General features: G+C 41.2%; 1 protein-coding gene and 1 long non-coding RNA gene across 3 annotated transcripts; one reads left to right on the top strand and one right to left on the bottom strand.

Moving 5' to 3' along the window:
* The first annotated feature begins 257 nt into the window (after positions 1-257).
* LOC121397899 lies at positions 258-7,610 on the top strand. Its single transcript, XR_005964020.1, has 2 exons — positions 258-1,154; positions 5,244-7,610. It is a non-coding gene; the product is annotated as an uncharacterized LOC121397899 (long non-coding RNA).
* On the bottom strand, positions 1,450-19,210 carry stat3.1.L (signal transducer and activator of transcription 3, gene 1 L homeolog). Of its 2 annotated transcripts, none has more exons than XM_018234637.2 (24): positions 19,054-19,210; positions 14,103-14,246; positions 13,868-14,012; positions 13,443-13,541; positions 12,863-12,958; positions 12,687-12,768; positions 11,994-12,088; positions 11,726-11,877; positions 11,335-11,493; positions 10,843-10,935; positions 10,605-10,664; positions 9,539-9,568; positions 9,059-9,152; positions 8,464-8,511; positions 7,481-7,564; positions 7,107-7,205; positions 6,896-7,031; positions 6,753-6,805; positions 6,260-6,354; positions 5,972-6,111; positions 5,568-5,780; positions 5,111-5,153; positions 4,756-4,862; positions 1,450-4,342 (listed from the first exon to the last, which is right to left on the bottom strand). In XM_018234637.2, the coding sequence occupies exons 2-24, from the start codon at positions 14,228-14,230 to the stop codon at positions 4,287-4,289; spliced, it is 2,307 nt and encodes a 768-aa protein (XP_018090126.1). In that variant the 5' UTR covers positions 14,231-14,246; positions 19,054-19,210; the 3' UTR covers positions 1,450-4,286.
* Between the last annotated feature and the right edge of the window lie 2,416 nt (positions 19,211-21,626).

Raw genomic sequence — 21,626 nt, 5'->3', positions numbered from 1 at the left:
GCAACGAGTCCTACTCTAACAACGTTCTCAGGTGTCATTTCCAAAACCAGCCAAAGTCGGCTAAAAACCAGCCCCAAACCGGCCAAGAGGCACTTCAACAGTAGCCCAAAAAAAGCTCAATATGTGCAGTGAAAATTTCTAAAACATTAATCAATATATGTGAAAATAAGCCTTTTTCAAATTTCTCCATGAAGCAAAATGGGAGAGATTTGCCTGTCACCGGGGGGGGGGGGGGTAACTACAGAGGGGGCCCAGGAGGTATAGGGGTCCCTAATTAATACACAATGTCATTCAATATTGGTAAAACAGCTCAACCTCTAGACATTTTCGTGGCCAGCTGATTTTTGCCCCCAAATTGTCTGAAATTGAGGAAAATCAGTGTAAAATGTGAGAATGATTAAGAGTGACGGGAGACTGGGGTACAGAGGCCAAAATCTGCTAACTCCCCACTTCTACACAACTCAGTCCCATTGCATGCTGGGTATTGTAGTCTTACATTGACTTGTTCAACAAAGACTACATTACCCAACATGCATTGGGTTCGGCACATTAGGCCAAGAAAAAGCTTTGGCTGGTTTCAAGTACAAACCAGCCCAAAAAGTATCCCAAATCCTTACCTTGTTTAATTTGTACTTTCAAAACTCACTTGGAGTTTAAATGAGTAGCCCGATTTGGCTGGAAAACCACCAACCTGGCAACCCTGTTCTCTAGACAACAGTGGGGCTCATAAGCATATATAGCCACGCCCCTGATCCACCCAAGTTCTGCCTCTTTGTCAGAAAGCCCTCCCCCTGCCTGTTTCTCAATGGAAGCCCTTACTGGGAGTAGCTTTGTGTCACTGTATGTGACTGTGTTTTTACTACCCCTTAACCCTCTTTTCAGGTCAAGAAAAACCGTTTTGAAAAACAAACCAAGCCGAATACATTTTTTACTTCCATGTTTTGTGACAAAAAGTCACGCAATTTGTGTCCCCACCCCTAATTTGCATGTGTGGATTCGGTTTGGCCGGGCAGAAGGATTTGGCCGAATTCCAAACCAAAAGGACTTCTTATTGAACATTATTGTGTTCTTTAACAATAGAAAACATTGATGAGCAGTCCGTTAGAACGAAGAGAAAAGACTGAACCCTCCATGCTGCTGCTGCTACTGCTACAGTAAGTTCAGTATAAAGAATTTCTATATCCATTGTGTAGGCTTTGTTTACATTTAACTATTTCAATCTTGCAGGCGCCAATTAGGAAGATCATAATGTGATCATGTAGAATGAATTGTTTTGCCCATAACATAGAAAAGAACCTCTGCTTTGTTTCTAGTTGGTCATCTATAAATATTCCCCTCAGGAATAACCCCAAATATTCTGGAAAATAGCTTTGAAACTCACTATCAGACTTGTAGCAAATTGCCTGACACTCAGAGAATGCCTAAAAAACTCCCAAGAGTCCATCCAAATGTGTTTTAGGCCTTTATTTATTAAGAATTTTATTATAAGCAGTTTACACAGGAACACATTAGACACAGTCAATAAAATACTGATGTAGAACATTGCATAACTGGTTACAGAACAACAAAATTATAATACTGGTTGTTTTCCCTATGCCACTTTAGAACATGTGATGGCGCTAGAGATCATAATAATCCCAGAAAGCTGCAGAATATAGAGCAGACACATTTTATATGAAATTTCTAGGCTGTGGCAAAACATGTGTTGGCCAATAATACTTTATCTACAGTTGCCAATTAGGCAGCATCAGGATAAAGATTTGTAGAAACAGATAGAAAAAGAAATTCCACTAAGAAAGGTACAAAGCTTAGAAACGATTAAAGATAACCTGCTGTATAAGGGGAATGCATAGTTAGGAAAAGACGTAAACACGCACACCGTCACTTTAAAATACAGATTTTTGGGGTCAAGGAAACTTGTTGACCAAATTGGGAAGTCCTGAAGGAACCACAGCAGTCTTCATCTATGTTATGGTTTAGTCAACATTCCTGTCAAGAAGTTTTAATTGCTCATGTCAAGCCAGCAGGACGTGTTGTTATGAGCAGTCACATGCCATTCTGCTCTACTGGATGTTAGTGCTGAGTGCCTCTCAACATAAGCACTGAGCACCATCACCCATCCTAATCCTTCATGAAAATAGAAACCTGAAACTGTTGGTGAAGCAGTAACCATCAGATATTAAATCCGTCAAATGGGAAAATCAAACCGTTTCGGCTTTCCGTGAAAAACTTTTAGAAAGCTGCTTCTTTAAGGCTTGGAGGAAGAAGTAATTCTGTTAAAGGGACACGTGTGGTTGGGAGCTATAAAAATAAACCAATAAGATTGCATAGCAACAAACAGTAAGTTGGACTGAACAAATCTGATAGAAGGAACATTCCCCTGAGCCAGTGTTATTCACGTCCCATCACTGCCATATGCCACATTGACAGTTTAGCTGGAATATGAAATGGATCACTTTGATAAAAATGGGTAAATTGTAGTGTATGTCCTGCTTATTCTGTAAGCTGTGTAAATGGCATGCATTATTTCTGTCGTTTTTTAAGTTTTACAAATTTCTTTGGTCTGAGAAGCCCTGCACTGCCCAATGCTTGATGCCCCTTGTCCCCTCTCTCTTTCTATATCAATAATTATTGGCTCGGATTCTGTTCCAAGGGAAAGAGCTCTTCCAATAATATCATTCTGAAGTGGAAACAGAGGAGTTACACATTTATCTTTGTTTAAAGCAGTGCAATATATACAGGGAATGCAGCAACGCAATGGCTTTCCTGCAGCATCTAAAAACCTTCAAAAAAGGCTGCAAAAGTGCTAAACTTCCAATTCATGAGTAATGCGATAGTCAGTAGGGGGCTCTACAAGAAGTGATATAAGCAGTAATATGAAGGCTGTCTGTTTACTATCACACTCCCTGATCACTCCCAAGAGCCTGAGGTTACTCTCTCCCACTCCTGGCTCAGCCTAGGGTACCAGATAGGGACACCCTTGTAGTATAAAGGACAAGGAATGGCTTAATCACTATGAAGGGTCCCAATGTCTTAGAATTGCTAATCTCAAAAGACGCCCATTATAATCACTGGGGGTGCATAATTGCACCCCCCAGTCAGTAAGCCTTTCCTTCTCCTTAAAAGGCACCTAAAAGAAAGGACACTTAAAAAAAAAACGAACCTAGCAGCCTTCCAGCACTATATGGAGGGACACATTGTATCACATTGTATGTTACATATGGGGCTTTATGCACACTGTGGTGCTCTCTCCACATGGGTAAATAACAATAAAGCAGAATTAAGAAATATAACAAGAAAAAAAATGGCAGCTCTGACAGAAAGCCTTTGCATAGCTGGGTAATAGATGCACTACAATGATATTTGTTATATACATCGTAAATGTGGTTCAATCATTTTGGGAAATGACAGTATCCAACACTTTCCCACAAATGTAACCTTGCAGCTGAAAAACAAACAAGCGGATCTGAAGACATGCATACAAAAGTTAGTTTCATGTAACAATAAAAATGTGTGTATTTCTCGACACCACCAATGATTGCACCTTTAAGAAATTATAAATAGATACAGTAAAATATTAATATACAGATACTTTTGTTGATAGAACGAGCATGTTTACTGAATGGGAACTTGCAGGTTGCTCTTTTCTCATCCCTGAAAGCTTTCATTGGAAAAGAGTATTCTACACAGCTCACATTATCTCCTAGATTTCCTTATAGGGGATTAAAGTGTCACCATTGCTTTTCTACAGCCCAGCTGCCAATTCTGGGAAAGTTTCATTCAACGGTGACTGCATTTCTAACATGAGCACTTTATCTGCAGCACTTGCTTACTGTGGGTTCCAATGGAGAGACAAGAGTCGGATTAAATCAAGCAAATGTTTCAGCTGCAATCTTTGTGCATGTTTTTCCCCCCAAAATGTTTTATTAGCTCAAAAATCAAATATATTGTATGTGTTGCCACTAGAAGCAATACTTCCCCCTTTGCCCAAATAAATGAGTAATTCAGCATACTCTGAGAGCTTCTACTGTGAATAAACGGAAATATAGAAAAACAAAATAATAGTTTATACTGCTGCAAATTGATACGCACATCTCCCTTCTCCGCTCTGCACAATTACAATGTATTACAGGTGCCTCTGGCATCAATCAGTGTAGCTAACATAGAAATGGCTGCAATTGTTGACTGTTGGCAGCAAGTCCAAAGTGAAGGCTGGAAAAGGCATTTTACATGCTAACCTAAGTTGGCAACGGAGAAACATAGGACAAATGAAGAGAAGAAGCAGGTCACATGGGAGAAGATGCACATTCAGATGTAAGCTCCATATCAAATGTGAGGGTCTCTGTGGATGGAAAAAGGAAGGGTGTTAGGCAAAAGAAAAGTTAAATATAATGAAAAATTTTCTAAACAATTGCTAAAACAGTAGTTTACAAAGAAACCAATGCTTGATCATCTCAAGTCTTCATAGCATAAGCCCGCACTGAATGTTCTCTAAACTCCAGCTCTATCCACATAATTCACCTGATGCCTTTATCATTCCCTGTGTTCCCCCTGTCCATATTAGCCCTCTACATGACATTAACATATTCCCCACCCCTGTTTTACATTTTATTTGCAGAGCTCCTGGCTATTCTTTCATTCCCAGGTGATCTTATCCAGCCTTGGCCTCCAGCAAAGTCTTCTCAAGTCATTTACACATGGTCATTCATACTGTCCATCCATGACATATTGTACTACAGGAAGATACAATCTTACCAAACTGGTTTCCAGCGCTGGAGTCTGCCCCTTCCCCTGGAAACTGCATCAGAGAATCCAAAGTCCGAGGAGACATTGGCAAATCTAGTGTGCTACTACATGTTGTCCTGGCAAATAAAACATAAATTACATCAAAGACATGCATAATATTATATAAGGTAGGCATGCAATGGCCCATAGGCCCAACAGCACCACAGCTCAGGTAATATGACACAATGCAGAGCATTCAGCAGAAGGTTAGGGTAAGCTAAACAAGCAGATGCAACAGCAATTTCACATTTCAGATTTGCTACACGTCGGAGCCCCTCTGCAACCATTGCATTGTATATGTGTATATAAACCCAGCAATACTTACGGGGTAACGCAGATAAACTTGGTCTTTAGATATGGAGCAGTGCCTAGGAATGTAGAGCATTGCACTTGTATTATCAATACATTAATTTGAGTGTCAATATTAAATAACTTTTTCTGTAAACCCTACTTTTCAGGGTACAAGGGCTGTCTAGCTGGAACCAAGTACACAGAATCAGCATCTCTAGAATAGTATTCTACATACCATCACTCAAGCCAAGATGTTTTACATACTGCTTGATAAGCTAAATGGTAAGTTAGACAACACCGTCATTCTTAAATAATAATAATAATGTGTTCCAGACTAATACACACAGAATCCACTGTTTGCTTCTTTCTTGCACCATTTTGTTTGAGCCACTGGGGAACCATTATCTGTGATTATACAGTATAAATTGTTATACTATCAAAAGCTTTTAGAAGCAAGGACTTACAGTATAACTAGGAAAATCAACTACTACCTGGGTCTGTGGGCTCCTGGTGCTCCTGGCTCTCTGGGCGGCAGTATTTTCCAAAGGCTTCCTCTTTAGGAATATCAGGATACAGGTAAACCAAAGGGGACACCAGGATATTGGTAGCGTCCATGATTTTATATCCCATAATAATTTCAGCAAATGACATGTTGTTTAGTTGTTGCTTGGTGTAGGGTTCCACTGATTGAATCTGAGTCTTACCTGGGTGTGAAATCGCAATACAAACACACTTAACATTTGAGATATCCTGGAAAAAGGCGAGCACTCACAGGTCTTAAGATGCAAAAAATCGGTGAAATTTATTGAAAATAAATAACTGACGTTTCGGCTAATCCTATAGCCTTTCTCAAAGTGAGAACATAAGTTTAATATTAAAAATAAAATATATTTACCACTGATGTCCTTCTCTACCCAGGTGAAGGTGATGCCTCCCTCCTTGCTGCTTTCACTGAATCTCAGCAGGAAAGTTCCTGGGGGTTTGGTACTCAGAATAGCTCGCTCACGCTCTTTGCTGATGAAGCCCATAATATACCTGGTAGATCACAAATATACACATTATACCTATTAAGAACACCAAAAATGATTAGTTTATCCTATTCCCAACATACAAGCAGAATTTGCAGAGAAACATCATTTTAGAAATGAGCTCAGTAAGTAAGAGTTCAGTAAGTAATGCTCACCCTTCATTCCAAAGGGCCAAGATATATTTCTTCACAAGGTCAATGATGTTGTCCAGCCAAACCCAGAAGGAAAACCCTTTGCCAGCCATATTTTCCTAGAAATACAATGGCAATGTTAAGCAGTGGCCAATTACCACAACAAACTACATTGAAAGGAAAATACCCCATTGCAATGTGATTGACATAAGCCCACCAACATAATTGTGCACATTTAATAAAGATATCAGCTCAGAAACCCTGCCTGCCCAATATTTTAGAGGGTAGTTGCACCAGATTCTTCTAAATTTATCCTGAGGTCAATACACTGCCTTATAGGGCTCCTTTTGAAACAGAACTGCATGGACAGCAATCAGTTTGCCATGATACCATGGGTTGCTCAGGTCTATAGGATACGATTAGACAATGTAGAGGGATTGGTAGGTCTCTTTGTCAAAAGTTTAACGTTAACCTATGATACATCATTTTAAAGCTTGAAGTAAAATGTAAAAATTACTTTACAGAACTTGGCCCAGGTGATTTGGCATCCGGAATAGTTGACTCCCGGACCTGTTAGAGAAAATAAGATTATTAAGAAACACATAGTAGCAGTGACAACATGGCTTCTTCTATTGTACTGGAAGTGTACAGAATACAGACCCAACAGTTTCTCTGCCAGTGTGGTTAGTTGCTCAATACTTAGGCCTCGTTTTGTGGTGGAGGAAAACTGCCAGCTCAGCACCTCTGCCACCTGATCCCAAGTGCCAATCGGGGGCTTGGTAAAGAAATTAACATTCTGCAGAAGAAAAGTAAAATAAGTACGAGAAGACTGTTCCCCACGGTTACCAAACATGGATGGTTATAGTCCTACCTTTGGGTTGTTGGTCAGCATGTTGTACCACAGGATAGAGGCCCAAGCATTGGGCATCTGACAGATATTAGAAATCACCACAACAGGCAGGGAATGAGTCTATAGTAAAAGGAAACAGATGAAGTATGGTATCAGTTGCTTTTATGTACCTGGCCAAATTTCTTTGCTGCCCTGTGTGATCTGGTTATTTTGCAGACAGCATTCATTGGCCAATAACCTGCCCATAGATAGGCAGCATTAACTGACAAGTTCTTATATCAATAAAAACACCACAGACGTAATGAAATATCGGCTAACAGAAAATAGTAAAGAACTACTTTTATGGAAATAACAAGCCAATAGTATTAGAGGATAGTACCCCTTTATTTTCATACCTCCAGGTCAATCTTCAGCCCCTGGTGATAAACTTCAGTTTCAAATGTGATTAGATGGAGTTCTTCTGTCACTATAAGGGAGGCCTTCAAAATAAAGTAAATACAGGAGACACTTTTAGTCACCAAACTACTTTATGGAGTTGTGTCATGAATGTGTTTGGGACAGTTTATTTGCTATAGTGAATCAATGTCTTTCATTCTAATAGGAAACCCTGTTTAAATGAATATACAGACTAAAAGGTATCCTTGGCTGCAGTTTTCTTGACATGTGCCCTTTAATAAGAAGCATAGTGATGGAGGCATCAAAATGTGCCCTTTAATATGAAGCATAATGATGGAGGCATCAACATGTGCCCTTTAATAAGAAGCATAGTGATGGAGGCATCAACATGTGCCCTTTAATAAGAAGCATAATGATGGAGGCATCAACAGAACATCCTGGTCAGTGTATTTTTTTTTTTATACTAGCTACACGCCAAATCCGCCCAGTTTCGGACTGGAACACCAGGGGCCCACCCAAAAACCTTAGACCAGGGGCCCATTTCCTCACTCAACCTCTTTTCTCCTAGTCTTTTTTCTTTACATACTACAATCCATTATGCCATCTATTTAGCCTCTTTTTCTCATAGAAATAGGAAATGACCATGAAATAGGCCAAATGTTTAGCAGCACAAGGGGCCACTGACACTTTGGCCCACCGGGACTTTTCCTGGTATCCTGGTGGGCCAGTCCAACACTGAATCCGCCATTACAGTGTATGAAACTGATCCCTAACAGGTAAGTATTTTTTTGGCCCTATTTCATTGAGAATTTTCCCTTTATTGTTCCCAAATGTTATGATGGGAAAGAGGAGAGAGCCAGACCAAATTAGACAAACAAGGCAGAGAAACAACTCTCTATATAAAATGCTGACACTGACTGAAGCACTGGGATAAATCCTCTGCTTTGGGAAAGTGGAACATTATTACAGTTTTTACACTCACATCACAGTTTGCTCTTCCCCCATTTCCACATCGCTGCTCTCTCAAAGTCTGCAGGGAAAAAAAGCAAAAAATAACATCCAATAATGGAACACTGATTGACACAAATAGGTTTTACCAGCTTATATTACAATATTTTACATTCTGAGGAATGAAATGCAAAAAGAATGCGCTACACAAGACAATGTTCTATGAACTATACACATAGTTCATAAGTTACTGGAATTATGACTTATTTTATATATATATATATATATATATCCTGGACATGAGCTAAACCACCAAGGGGTGCAAAACCATGGACCTTAGTGCTCAGTCAAGAAACATTTGTGCACTAGCGCTTACTGTGTGTTGGATTAGAAAATTGAGCATGAGGTGCAGAGGGCAATAGAGCAGACATAAGTCCATATGCCCAGAGTAGCAGACTTCTTTGGCCCATGTAGCAGCTGGTGCACTCTAAATACATGCATCATTCAGATGTGCAGGTTATATAGAGGCAGCAAGCAATGGTCAGTACAGTCCATGCCCACTGCTGCTGACTCTGGCCCAGGGTTGTGCTGTCTGTAAATGAAGCCCAAAGCTCTATGCCTTTCCTTACCAAGTGTTTGAACTCAGCAGACAGGCTCCCGTTATTGGATTCCTCCATGTTCATAACTTTGGTGTTTGTACCAAGGATGTTGAACTTGCGGGAACTACAAGGGAGAAAGAGACAGTCAGACAGGCTGCACCGCTGGGCAATTGATCAGATATGCCACAACTCCCAGGCCTGTTTGCATGGCCGGCATTTAGCTAATTATGCTGCACAGTGGAGGTAACACACACATAAATATGTTTCTCCTCTTCAGGAAACGCACAGCATATTTTTCTTACAGTGAAACACTTTTTTTAATGCCAAGTTTCAAGATTGTATCTGTCTCCTGCTGACTGCATGCAAATGTTTTTCTTACCACATCACTGTTTATCTGAAATGGGATTTTTCATACAATAGATTTACTTATACAACAGGACTCATTTGCTATTTACCACTGTGTATGTTAAAGGCTAACCAAAAAAACACACACACATATAAATGTCTCACCCTCTTAGTGCAGCAACATCACCCGAATCCCTGCAAAACACAAAATGCCATTCATTATATATTATTGTGAGCACAAGAACAAAAATATACTACAATATTTCCATAATAACACACTGCCCTGTGCTACACCTCACATGAAAATCATTGTCTCGTGTCCCTCCTTTTTTGGTGGTCCAAAAGCTGCTAATAATTTATTTTCCTACTGAAGATGAATTTCTTTGGTTGGTTGTTTTGGGTATTTAATTACCTCCACTAGAGATAAAGCAATTGCAGTCAAGTTCATAAGCAGATAAGTTCCAAACCTGTAACAGGCCATACGCCGCTGTTTTTAAAATAAAAGCCGACCGCTGTGTAAATACGCTAACGGCAGTGGCGCACTACCATAGTGTATGTATGTTGCAGTCAACCGCGCTAAAAATGCTTTACATATCTGCACGCGTGTCCATAGCCTTAAGCAGATTCTGGGAATTACAATAGCAAGACAGAGGATTGATGGGATATTTATGCTGATGAATAGATGAGAAATAGGGATGTGTAAATAAATAGTGTTGTGTTTATTCCTCCTTTAGAAAGTATCTTCTAATATTTGTTTGCTTACTGTAGATGCTTTAGATAAGTATAGGCATTTTATGTACAGGTATGGGAGCTATTATCCAGAATGCATGGGACTGGGGCTTTCCGGATAACGGATCTTCCCGTAATTTGGATTTTCATACCTTAAATCTACTAGAAAATCATGTAAACATTAAATAAACCCAATCGGCTGGTTTTGCTTCCAATAAGGATTAATTATGTCTTAGTTGGGGTCAAGTACAAGTGTTACACAGAATAAGGAAATCAGTTTTAAAAATTTGGATTATTTGGAGCCGGCCTTTCAGTAATATGGAGCTTTCTGGATAACGGGTTTTCCGGATAATAGATCCCATACCTGTAACTGTAACATTATTCAGCTTGGTTAACCAAGATGTGATCACATTTCCGGTGTTTTCCTTTCACCCAACACAAAACAAAGTACAATTTGTAACAACCGAGCACATGAAATCCGTTACCAGTGAAGATTTCTTACTTGTCAATGCAAACTTTGATTTTCAGTTGGTAATTGAGCTCTGGGAACTTCACCAGCAGCCTGCAATGAAACACACAATGTCATGTAAATTAAAAGCAATAGCGCACTGCATAACATACGCTTTAAAAAGAAATCCCGATACAAACATTGCTATGTACATATAAGCCTAAGGCAAATAGAGCCCTGGTGTCACAGGATCAATAAGAAGTTTTGCAAACCTGTTCCATATAAAACGAACCTGACTTTGTTAGTAAACTGTACTCCAGTCTTGATAACGAGGGGTCGGTCAGGATGCATGGGCATGCACGGCTGCCTCTCCACTACAAACGCACTGTATAAAAGAAAAAAGGAAAAATGACAATGTAACTCCAACATTAAATATTTAGGTCAGCCATTAGATCAGTGATCCCCAACCAGTAGCTCGTGAGCAACATGTTGCTCTCCAACCCCCTTGGATGTTGCTCTTAGTGTTCTCAAAGCAGATGCTTATTTTTCAATTCCAGGCTTGGAGGCAAGTTTTGGTTGTATAAAAACCAGGTGTACTGCCAAACAGAGCCTCGGTGTTGGTTGACAATCCACATAGGGGCTACCAAATGGCCAATCACAGCCCTTATTTGGCACCCCAAGAACATTTTACATGCTAGTGTTGCTCTCCAACTCCTTTAACATCTGAATGTTGCTCACGGGTTCTAAAGGTTGGGGATCCCTGCATTAGAAGAAAGACAGTCACCTTTTCATGAGATTTCGAAATAATTCCACAATTCTCTCCTCCAGCATGGGTCGGTGCTGAACAATGGGGTCCCCCTTATAGGAAACTTTCTGCTGTAGCTCCTCTAGTTTTTTGATCTGTTGACGGATTTGCAGCTGGGACTCTGCCAGGGAAGTTATCCTGTGCAACAAAACCATAACCTTATTGTACTGACTGCTTAGCCTCACGTTCAGCTACTCAAGTCATTGGTTTATTGGCTTGTGTATGGGAGCCAAAAGGAGGACTGGACTAACACATACCTGATTAGACCATGGACGGCTAAGCTTAGTGTTACACCCATACATGACATACACACACACATAGAACCAGGCTTACTTCCAGCTCTTACGAGTTGTTAATGATGGCCCTTTACCAGTTTTCAAGTCGATCAAGGCAAATATTTGGGGGTCCACCGATGCAGGCAATTTGCTGCCTTCTCTTCCAATCAGCAAGCTCTTCATCAGTCAGTGTCTTCTGAACATATTCCATGGCTGACAGGAGACTCGCAAGATCACTAATAATAGTCTTTGGAAAAGAAGCAAATAACTACATTTAGGTAGAGGTAGATAGAATTAGGCAGATTAAGGTACATTCTATTTTAAGAATAGCAGTTAGAAATGATATAGACTGTGATGTCTTACTCTTCTCAGCTGATCCAATGCCGTCAGCATCTGCTCCAACTGTTGCATCTTCTGCCTTGTGACCGACTGATTGTTGCCATTCAGCTCAGAAAGGTCTAGAGTTGCGAAACAAAGATATTGACTAGCAACAAAGAATCCCTTAAACATATCCCACTAGTCTTACTGGGACATGGTCAAAGGGATCATCAGCATTTAGCACAAGATCATCCAATCTCCTGCCCAGATGAAACATCGGAAATATTAAAACCCGCCTGTGTTTTTATTTCAAATTTACTGATCTTACACTAATCTTAAATGATCCATGCAATCATTACACACCTACTAACGGCAGATGTAAAGACGATTGTTACCCCATTAATGTAGCTAATGTAGTGAATTTGTGTCATTTAAAGTGAAGGGAAACATAATGGCTAATGAAAAGAATACGATTTGACACACTATATTATAAATGAACCAAACTGTAATTGCTAATGCTTAATTGCCTTATGCTGGGGGTGGCAAATGTTAGGCACCCCAGCAATCCCATTCCCATTAGAGTAAAAAGCCAATGTTTAAGAAAAACAACCCAGCTTTGTCACTGTACTGTGTACACTTTGGCCCAAGGTTATAGAAGAATGAAGAACGGGAAGAAGAAAATCGCTCGGTGGTGCTCACACACAAACACACTGGGACCCTACAATCTATTTAACTCACCACTTTGGCTTTTTAAAGTTTTGTAGTTGAAATCAAAGTCATCCTGAAGGTTCTCAACAACTTTCATCTTCTGCTCAAGGTCCTGCAACACAAATTGTTTTTTTTTAAAGAAACAATTGGCCAAATAAGTTGGAACTTAACTTAAGGGCCAAGGATAAATAAGATCCACTTTGTACCTGAACTTTTTTCCGCACGTCCTGTAAATGTTGCTCCAGCATCTGCTGCTTTTCAGTGACCACGGCTGCATTGGGGTGTGACGCCGGCCCACCTTGCTGAATAACACGGAATGATTGTCATATGAACACATTTGCTGGATCTTTGGTGATCATTAGCAATAATGCACAGATAACAATGACGATGAAAGATTGCATGCAGTGCTCCCAGTTTAAAAATAAAATCAACAAATCAACAATGTTAAGAGAGTAAAAAGCAATACTCAGGGGCATATTTGTTGGAGACCAGTGACATTGCCCAATCAGCAATTAGATTTCAACAAACACATAGAAGTTAGATAACAAAAACAAGGGTCTGATTGATTGCTATGGGCCCCCTAATCATATGAGTCACTTAAATTTGTTGGAGTTTACAAAATTCTATTTTTTTTAATAAATTTTGACTAGTCAAATTTCGAATTTATGGGAGTTTTAAACTCTTTAAGAGTTTTGGAAATGGACACAGCTACTCAAGGGTCGAGCGTGGTTTTGCAGCAAATAACACTGAACGATTTTTATTGTCCGTTACTTTATATGTCCTTACCTGTGCAGCAGCTGCAGCCGTTTGGAGAAGTCGCCCTTCTTCCCACAGGCACCTGGCTACGATTCGAGCAATCTCCATGGGTTTCTCCAAATATCTACTCTGCAATACCAACAAACATGATTATCCAAATGCCCAATCTCTCAAATAATATGGGTATATGTTTAATCTGTTAAATGAATTAAATTTAAAAAATCCATTCTGTTAGGGTACTGCTACAAAAGAGGCTTTGTGTCCTGCACTTAAATTCCTCCAGAATGGGGCGACAAAACGTCCAGTGTTCCCTTCCCACCATGATTTACAGTAGGAAGGGAACTTTGGACAAATTAATATTAATAAACAGATATAAATCAGTAAAAAAGTCAAAGGAGATTGATCCAGTTGTGTTAATTCCATGAGTACATATAGAAAGAGACAGCTGTGATTACCTGCAAGAACTGTTTAATCCGTCGCAGGTTGTGTTGATAAAGTACATTGGATTCCTGCAGAAATCGGCTGTATTGCTGGTCTATCTCCCCCAGGAGATTGTGAAACACCAATGTGGCATGAGACTCCTTACTGGCCGCAAATGCCCTAGAAATAAAGGAAAGAATAAGGATCCACTACTATAATGTGTAAAGCCACAACTAAAGACCCAACTAATACTTGTCTGAGGAATCTCACCAGTCTTGGCTCTCAATCCACGGGGCAAGGAACTGCCGAAGCTCCATTGGAAAGCTGTCACTATAGAGCTGGTGTAACTGCTCCAAGTATCTGGTGTCCAGCTGCTGCAATTGGTTCCACTGCGCCATTGTGTGGGCCAGATAGCTTTAAAAAAAAAAAATGATACAAAACGGTTAAATTGCTGTATTCACACATACAAGTACCTTTTTCTTTAATTAACCCTTAAGCTAACAGCACACCAAAAGCAGCTGAATTTGCACATGAATGGGGCACACATGAACGCAGCAGCTTGGACACTTTTCAGCCTTTGGGGCACATTTATCAACAATCTAGGTATAAAAATGATTTGTTGACTAATGACAACCAGGACTTTTCCCACAAAGTCATCTTCATGCATTTTCTTTAGGAAACAATGAGGACTCTGACTAGTTCATTTTTCCCACTTGTGTCTTTCTTGAAGCAGCACTGGGAGGGGGGTCGCCGACTCTTTAAACTGTTCTAATATGATCCATTTCTTGTGTTTGTCCCTGCTGAGCAGAATCTCTGAGTTTCAGTAAGGGTCAGGGCACACGCTCCGATTCAGGGAGATTAGTTGCCCAGTGAGGCACCAGTAGTGAGCGCTCCGAGTGCCATCCCGCCAGCAATTTACATTCTAGCTGGTGGGAGGCAGTTCAGGGAGATTAGTTGCCCCGAAGAAGAGGAGATTTGTCGACAGGCGACTAATCTCCCCGAATCTGAGCGTGTTTCTCTGCCCCCTTAAGGGGTTGTTCACTTTCCAAACACTTTTTTTCAGTTCAATTGTTCACCAGAAATAAACGTTTTCCAATTGCTTTCCATTTTTTAATTTTTACCATTTTTTCCAAAATCCAAGTTTAAAGTTTATTGTTCCCGAGTCTGGCAGCTCAGTAATTCAGGTGCAGGTTGTAAACTGTTACAATTTTACAACATTTAGTTGATCCATTTCTCAGCAGCATCTCTGGAGTATCAGTAACTATTGTATCAAGTCTAACAGCTGCCTGTAATGAAACCCAGAGATTCTGATCAGCAGGGACAAACATAACAAATGTATCAACTAAAATGTATCCATTTAGAACAATTATAGAGTCGCTGACCCCCCCCTTCCCAGAGCTGCTTTAGAAGATGAAAAATGACACTTTATATTTCAATATAAGAGAAATGGTCACAAATAGGAAGTCATTGGATAAAGTCTTTATTTCTGGTGAATCTGAAACAAGTGTTGCTGTTAGAATTGATACAATAGTTACACTTACTACGAGAAATGGATCAACTCACAGAACTGCAAATTGGAACAGAATCTGCACCCGGATCACTGAGCCGCTGCACTCGCACACCAGAGCATTCAACTTACATTTTGGAAAAATGGTCAAAATTAAAACATGGAAAGCAAAAAATGGTGTAAAAATATGAAAGGAAGTAAAGTGAAAAGAGTGTTTGGAAGGTGCCGCTACAGAGAAAGCAGTGGAGAAATCTGCATCCCACTGAGACTAGTTCTCATACCTGCTCCTTTAATTCCATTTATAGATAGAAATCCATGCAGGAAAGTCTCCCAGGGCAGCCCTGGGTATATTATTTATATATGTTACTATATGAAAGAAAAAACTGCAGAACAAGCAACAGCCTCAGCGCAACTTTCAGCACAAAGATCATTTGTCTGTCAGTATATGTCAATCACGTTGCAATGCAGGGAAGGGACTGCAGCTTGCACACAGATTTATTGCAAATAGGCAGCAATGCAACGTCTGGTAGAAAGAAGGAACAAGCCAAATTTGTCTCTGTATAAAGTCACTAAGTGGATTCCATTTTATAGGACAGAGTTCCTGGTGTCACATTCATTTCCAGTAAATGAGGAGGAGGAGGAGGAGGAGACTGACTGTAATGCAGGAACAAATATATATATATATATATAATATATAGAACATTTCTAGAATAGCCGCAGGCAGATCACCAAAGAGAAACAATATCTAATAGACTTTACCACTGCACTCCTTATAGACAAAAACATTACTACATTACACTGTATACATTGCAAATCATTCATTCTACCATTACAAGTTGTTTTTGATACGGCCTCAGTTATTTAGTGTTAATTAGGAGCAATAAACAGGCCTGATCTTGGTTACACATGAGACCCCTCTTTTAGTGACGGTGACTTTGGTGCAAGTAACATGCTCAGCTCACTACTCTCACACATCTAAATGTCACAGTAATATAAAACTCTTCCTCTCACTAGTGCGTGCGGTGATTATTTATCTGCTTTATCCCGGCACATTATACTCGATTTATTATACTATAGTTACAATGTAATCGCCTTCTAATGAGCTGCTGCATCAGGGGTCACAGTTTACAAAAGCAGCTGCATTTTTTTAAATAAATGAATCATATCTTACATATATAGGCTTGATTTAATATTTGCCTTTGTAATTGAATATTTTATTCTGGTGATAGTTGTCCTTTGAGTATAGGGGCTGTCGCAGTCATGTATGTGGCCTAGCAGTTTATGTCAATGCAAGAGGGACAAACACAAGAGTTCATTACGGGTGGAAGTCACAGACATAGTGTTCTCAGCATGACACACTCAAGGGCTTATTTATCAACATTGATGTTGCCCATAGCAACCAATCAGCAATTAGATTTCAACAGTCACATACAAGTTAGAAAACAAAAATCTGATTGGTTGCTATGGGCCCCTTAAAGGCAGGCAATATCGGCCCTAGGGCCAAATGATCAGATAACAACAAAGGAAGCCGACGGGGCGAGGACTGGACCAACTAGCCAATGGGTCCTCTATTGCCAAAATAAATCATCAAACCTGCCCGATATCTGGACAATTTTTGATCTGATTTTGATGGGGGGAGACCCGTCGGCATGCCCCCACACACGGGCAAATAAGCTGCCAAATTGGTCTTAATGACTGATATCGGCAGCTTTAATCTTTAATCCTTAAGTGTATGCCCTGCCAGGGCTGGTCCTATCAAATGTGGGGCCCAATTGGGACCATGTTGGCGGGGCCCCTAGACAAAGTTTTGCTGGCTCCCGACACACCAAGTATTTAGGAAAATAAGGGCATACAGGCACAAAATAGAAAGGAAAGGGGCAGACAAGGTAAGAGAGTGAGAGGAGTGCGTCTCTCCTCCTGTGTTTTGTAGCAATTTGTGACTTTGGCATTAAGAGGATTCTAAACCCCAAAATATGAACGGATGGAAATGTATTCACTCATTCTTTTGCAATTTGCATTCATCTCATTTTGTGGTTTCAGAGATATTAGCGGTTTTAGACTGAAGGTCACAGTGTCAGTGACCCCAACTGTCTATGTACTGTCTAGGCACTTCCTGTATTCAGTTAACCCTACAGTCGCTGACTCCCAGTGGAGCCAAAAGTACTTAATGATAATTTCTCATTTCTGCAAAGCACTGTGCCACCTGCATGCACTCAAACGAAGAACACAATTAGGAATGCAAAGAATCCCTGCTCCAGTCAAATCCCATTCCTGAGAATTGAGCCACACTCAATAGAACTGAATCCTTACCCCAGACAATCGGATATCAAGGGCCTACCGACCACTAAAAGGTCTTACAAACACGGCCTATCAGTAAGTGCCCATTTAGGCACCAAACCCAATAGGCTTCTTAATAAAGTCTTTTTATTTTTTTAAAACCTGGGCTACTGATTTATTAGCAAATGGACCTCACCCCACTTTGAATTCTACAGTTTTAAAAACACGTCCTTCTTTTGTTGAGAAAAAACACTGCAATCCACATTTATAAGAGATGCATTGCTTAAAAGTTCCATTTTAGTATTTTACAGAATGTCCTATTCTTAACCAACTATCCAGTTGATCTTCACTTCTCATTTTTAAATCATTTTAAAATTTCTGTACAGCGATCAGATGGGGGGTCACTGACCCCTGGAGCCAAAGAAACAATTGCTCTGTAAGATCTTATCGATTTTAATATTGTTACCTTTTATTAATTATCTTTCTACTCGGGTCCTCCCCTAATCATATTCCAGGCTCTCATTTAAACCACTGGCTGGTTGCTAGGGTAAACTGGATCTGGAGAGCCGCCACAACACACAAATCTAAAGAGTTCAACGTAAACAAACGAATAACAAAAACCAATTGTAATTAGAATACTACAAGTTAATTTATAGGTGAACCACCCTTTAATCTATCCAAATCTGTCACTTGCATGGAAACATAGGTATCTGAGCAAGCAGTGTGGCAGCTCCCACAGAGACAGATTCAGGACTAATTGTGTGTGGGCAGCTGTGTTTTTGTGTGGGTTGTATTATTGCTAGTACAAGCTGTAGGATACACAAAGACAGAACCTCTCTATCCCCAGTTGTTTTGGGTAAATCGATGATGTCTCGCTCTTCCATATCCTCTGTACAATTAGCAGCCTCCTGGGACTGCCCTGCTGTTCCTGAGCAATAACATTGTCTTTCCCTGACCCCACAACTGACTCCTGAATTAACTCTTTCCTGTCTTTTCATGTAGTGCCAGTCTCACTGGCAGGAATGCATGAAAAGACGAGCAGGGAGCAATGAGTTAATGTTCTAGGTCCCACCCCCCAGACAAGAGCCCACCCGGGAGAAGTCCCAGCGGCCAGTGCAACACTTCACACTTTCGAGGGCAATTGCAGAGAACTTTGCGGATGTTTCATTTAATGAATGTTTATTGGAAAGTTGCTTAGAATGACATTTTCTTTCATTATGCAGAAATTCTGGGGATGTTGCCCTTTAAATAGAATAAAACTAGTGACGTAGTGGCTACAGCTGAGGCCTGACACGGCCAATGGCTCCATAAGGGAAGGCGGCAGTTAAATTCTGAGTGCCAGCCAAGAAGACGTACCCACATAGATGCCTGGCATACTGTATACATGTTACACAAGGGCAGATCCCACACTCCCAGGAGCACACAGCTCACACTCACCTTTGCAGTCTCTCTGACGCAACTCACTGCTGCCTACAATGGACTCACTATGAGGAAGTCGTGATTTCACCAGCAGCACGTGATCAAGTTACGGGCAGGAGAGAATGACATCACACAGGGGGAGTGTCCATCTCTAATCCCACCCCCAGTCACGCCTCCATGTGACAGCTAAGGGGAATACGACAGTCTGTAAAGAGACTGCAGGGTGGAACTAGATATTACTGGGTCCGACAGCAAATTCATTTTCAGTATTTATTGAAATTGTATATGAATAAGGCTCCCGGCAGCCGCAGGGTCTGCTTCCTCTGTAGTTCCACCCCTGCTGCAGGGGGAGGCTGGAATACAAAGGGGCAACAACAAGTGCTCCGGGTCCCAATTTTGTCTGGTCACGTGATCCTGTGAGACACCACGTAGTCAATAGGGGGTAGAGCAGTTTTAGAGCATAAATGAAATGCCGCAGGTCTCTGCATTCTGGAGGGGACAGGAGAGTTAAGTAAGTTATAGGGTTACCAGCTGGGTTACCATCTCACCCCTTGCATGGCTGCATATAAATCAGTTGAGTCTGCAGCATGCATCTAAATGAATTGCTAATTAGCCATGAAGAATGTGAATTCAATATGTGGCATTAACGGGGTGGGGTGGCAACACTAGCACCAAGGGAACCCACAAAATGCTCCTCCACTGGGTGTTGCAATAAAAAAGAAAACTTACCTCTCTATTGTAAGTTAAATGTTTCCTCTCCTGCTAAAAGATTTCACTTGTTTGAAATTGATTTCCACACGACAGACCCGATTTTGACAGCTCAGCCCCCTGTCCCGGATTCCTGTTGAAATGTCTCACATTGCCCTTTGGTCTCAGTACAGCCAGAAAACAAGTTACATAAACTCCCAAACTGAATGAGACTCTGAGATACAATTGTAACCAATAGGATAAGCAGGTCTCTTGGGGGAACTGAGACTTGCACCTTAGGGTTAGTTCACACCAGGAGATTCGGGGAGATTTAGTCGCCTGGTGATTAATCGCCCCAAACTGCCTTTGCATGTCTTCCCATCCGCTATAATGAAAAGTCGCCTGCACTAAAGCACATGCGGCTGTTCATTTTCCAAAGTCGCCCGGAGTTTTCTCGTGAAGCAACTTTGGGCAACTTCAGAAAACGAAGCGCTACAAGTGTCATCCCACCAGCGATTTCCATTCTAGCCGGGGGGAGGCAGTTCAGGGAGATTAGTCGCCCCGAAGAAGAGGAGATTTGTCACCGGGCAACTAATCTCCCCAAATCTGACCGTGTGTCTCTGCCCTAAAGAGCAATTTCACCTTCATTAGCAAAACTGGAATAACACATAAAGCACCGCCCTAGAACCCCCACAAACCTGCCAACCTGGGTAAGGGCACAGACTCATGCAAAGATTCGGGGAGATTAGTCTCCCGGTAACAAATCGCCTCTTCTTAAGGCGACTAATCTCCTGAAAAGCCTTCTCTCCAGCTAGAATGTAAATCACCGGTGGGGTGGCACTCGGAGCGTTTCATTTTCCGAAGTTGCCTCGTGAGGAAACTTTGGACGACTTTGGAAATGAAGTGCTCCCGGTGCCATCCCGCCGGTGATTTTGATTGTAGCTGGTGGGAAGGCGTTTCGGGAGATTAGTCGCCCGAAGAAGAGGCAATTTGTCACCAGGAGACTAAATTTCCCAGAATCTTTGCATGTGCCCTACAGTGGGTATTTAGGGAAGTGGACATAAAATCAGTGTGGACAAAAGTGTTTGTGCCTCTTTATTATTTCTAAATGTTGAGAGGTATGAGACCCCATGGGGCTTCCTGTAGAATGAATAAAATCCCCCCATTCCCAGCCGCTCTCCTACAACAGCACGTGGGGGGCAGCGACAGAGGTGAGGGGTTTACTGTGCAGGCCGGGCCCCTCTGAACATATTTTTGTGGGGCAGTTCCAGCAGTGATGTGCCTTATGATCTGCCAGCTTGTTTGGTGGGTGCTAGGTCCCCCAGTTGAATGCTGGGTGCAGGTGTGAGCTGCTGGAGGACAGCCAGGGCATCTGGACTGTGAGATTGTTGTCCCCAGGAGCAGCTGGAGGAGCGCCACCTATAGGACTGTTCTATAGGCTGCTGCAGTTTGTGGGGGACCTCAGCCTAATCTGTAGAGGGGAGCACAGGTTACAGTGTGTGTGTGTTTGTCAGGTACAGTTACAGGTGAGTCAGTTCAGCAGGAATTCTACTCACTGTGTGTTTCATGTGATCATATACAGGCAGGGCTGCCATTAGAAATCACAGGGCCCCGTACAACAATATTTTCGGGGCCCCCTGGGCCCCGCGCGCCCACTCCACAGTTAGAAGACCACACAGACATCAGCGCTAAAAAATAACCCCCCCACACACACAAGTTATAAAAAGCTATTGATGGTCAGGACCCCCTTATAATTTTTTTTTTAAAAAAAAACATTGGCACCAGGGCCCCCTTACAAGTTAAAAAAATTGGGGCCCCAAAAAATTATTTTTTTAAAAAAAACATTGGTGCCAGGGCCCCCCTTACAAGTTAAAAAAAAAATGGGGCCCCAAAAAAGTTTTTTT

Source organism: Xenopus laevis, chromosome 9_10L (genome assembly GCF_017654675.1).
Source record: "Xenopus laevis strain J_2021 chromosome 9_10L, Xenopus_laevis_v10.1, whole genome shotgun sequence".
Taxonomy (NCBI): domain Eukaryota; kingdom Metazoa; phylum Chordata; class Amphibia; order Anura; family Pipidae; genus Xenopus; species Xenopus laevis.
Note: the sequence above shows the minus strand (reverse complement) of the source record. Positions and strands in the feature narration are given on the sequence as shown.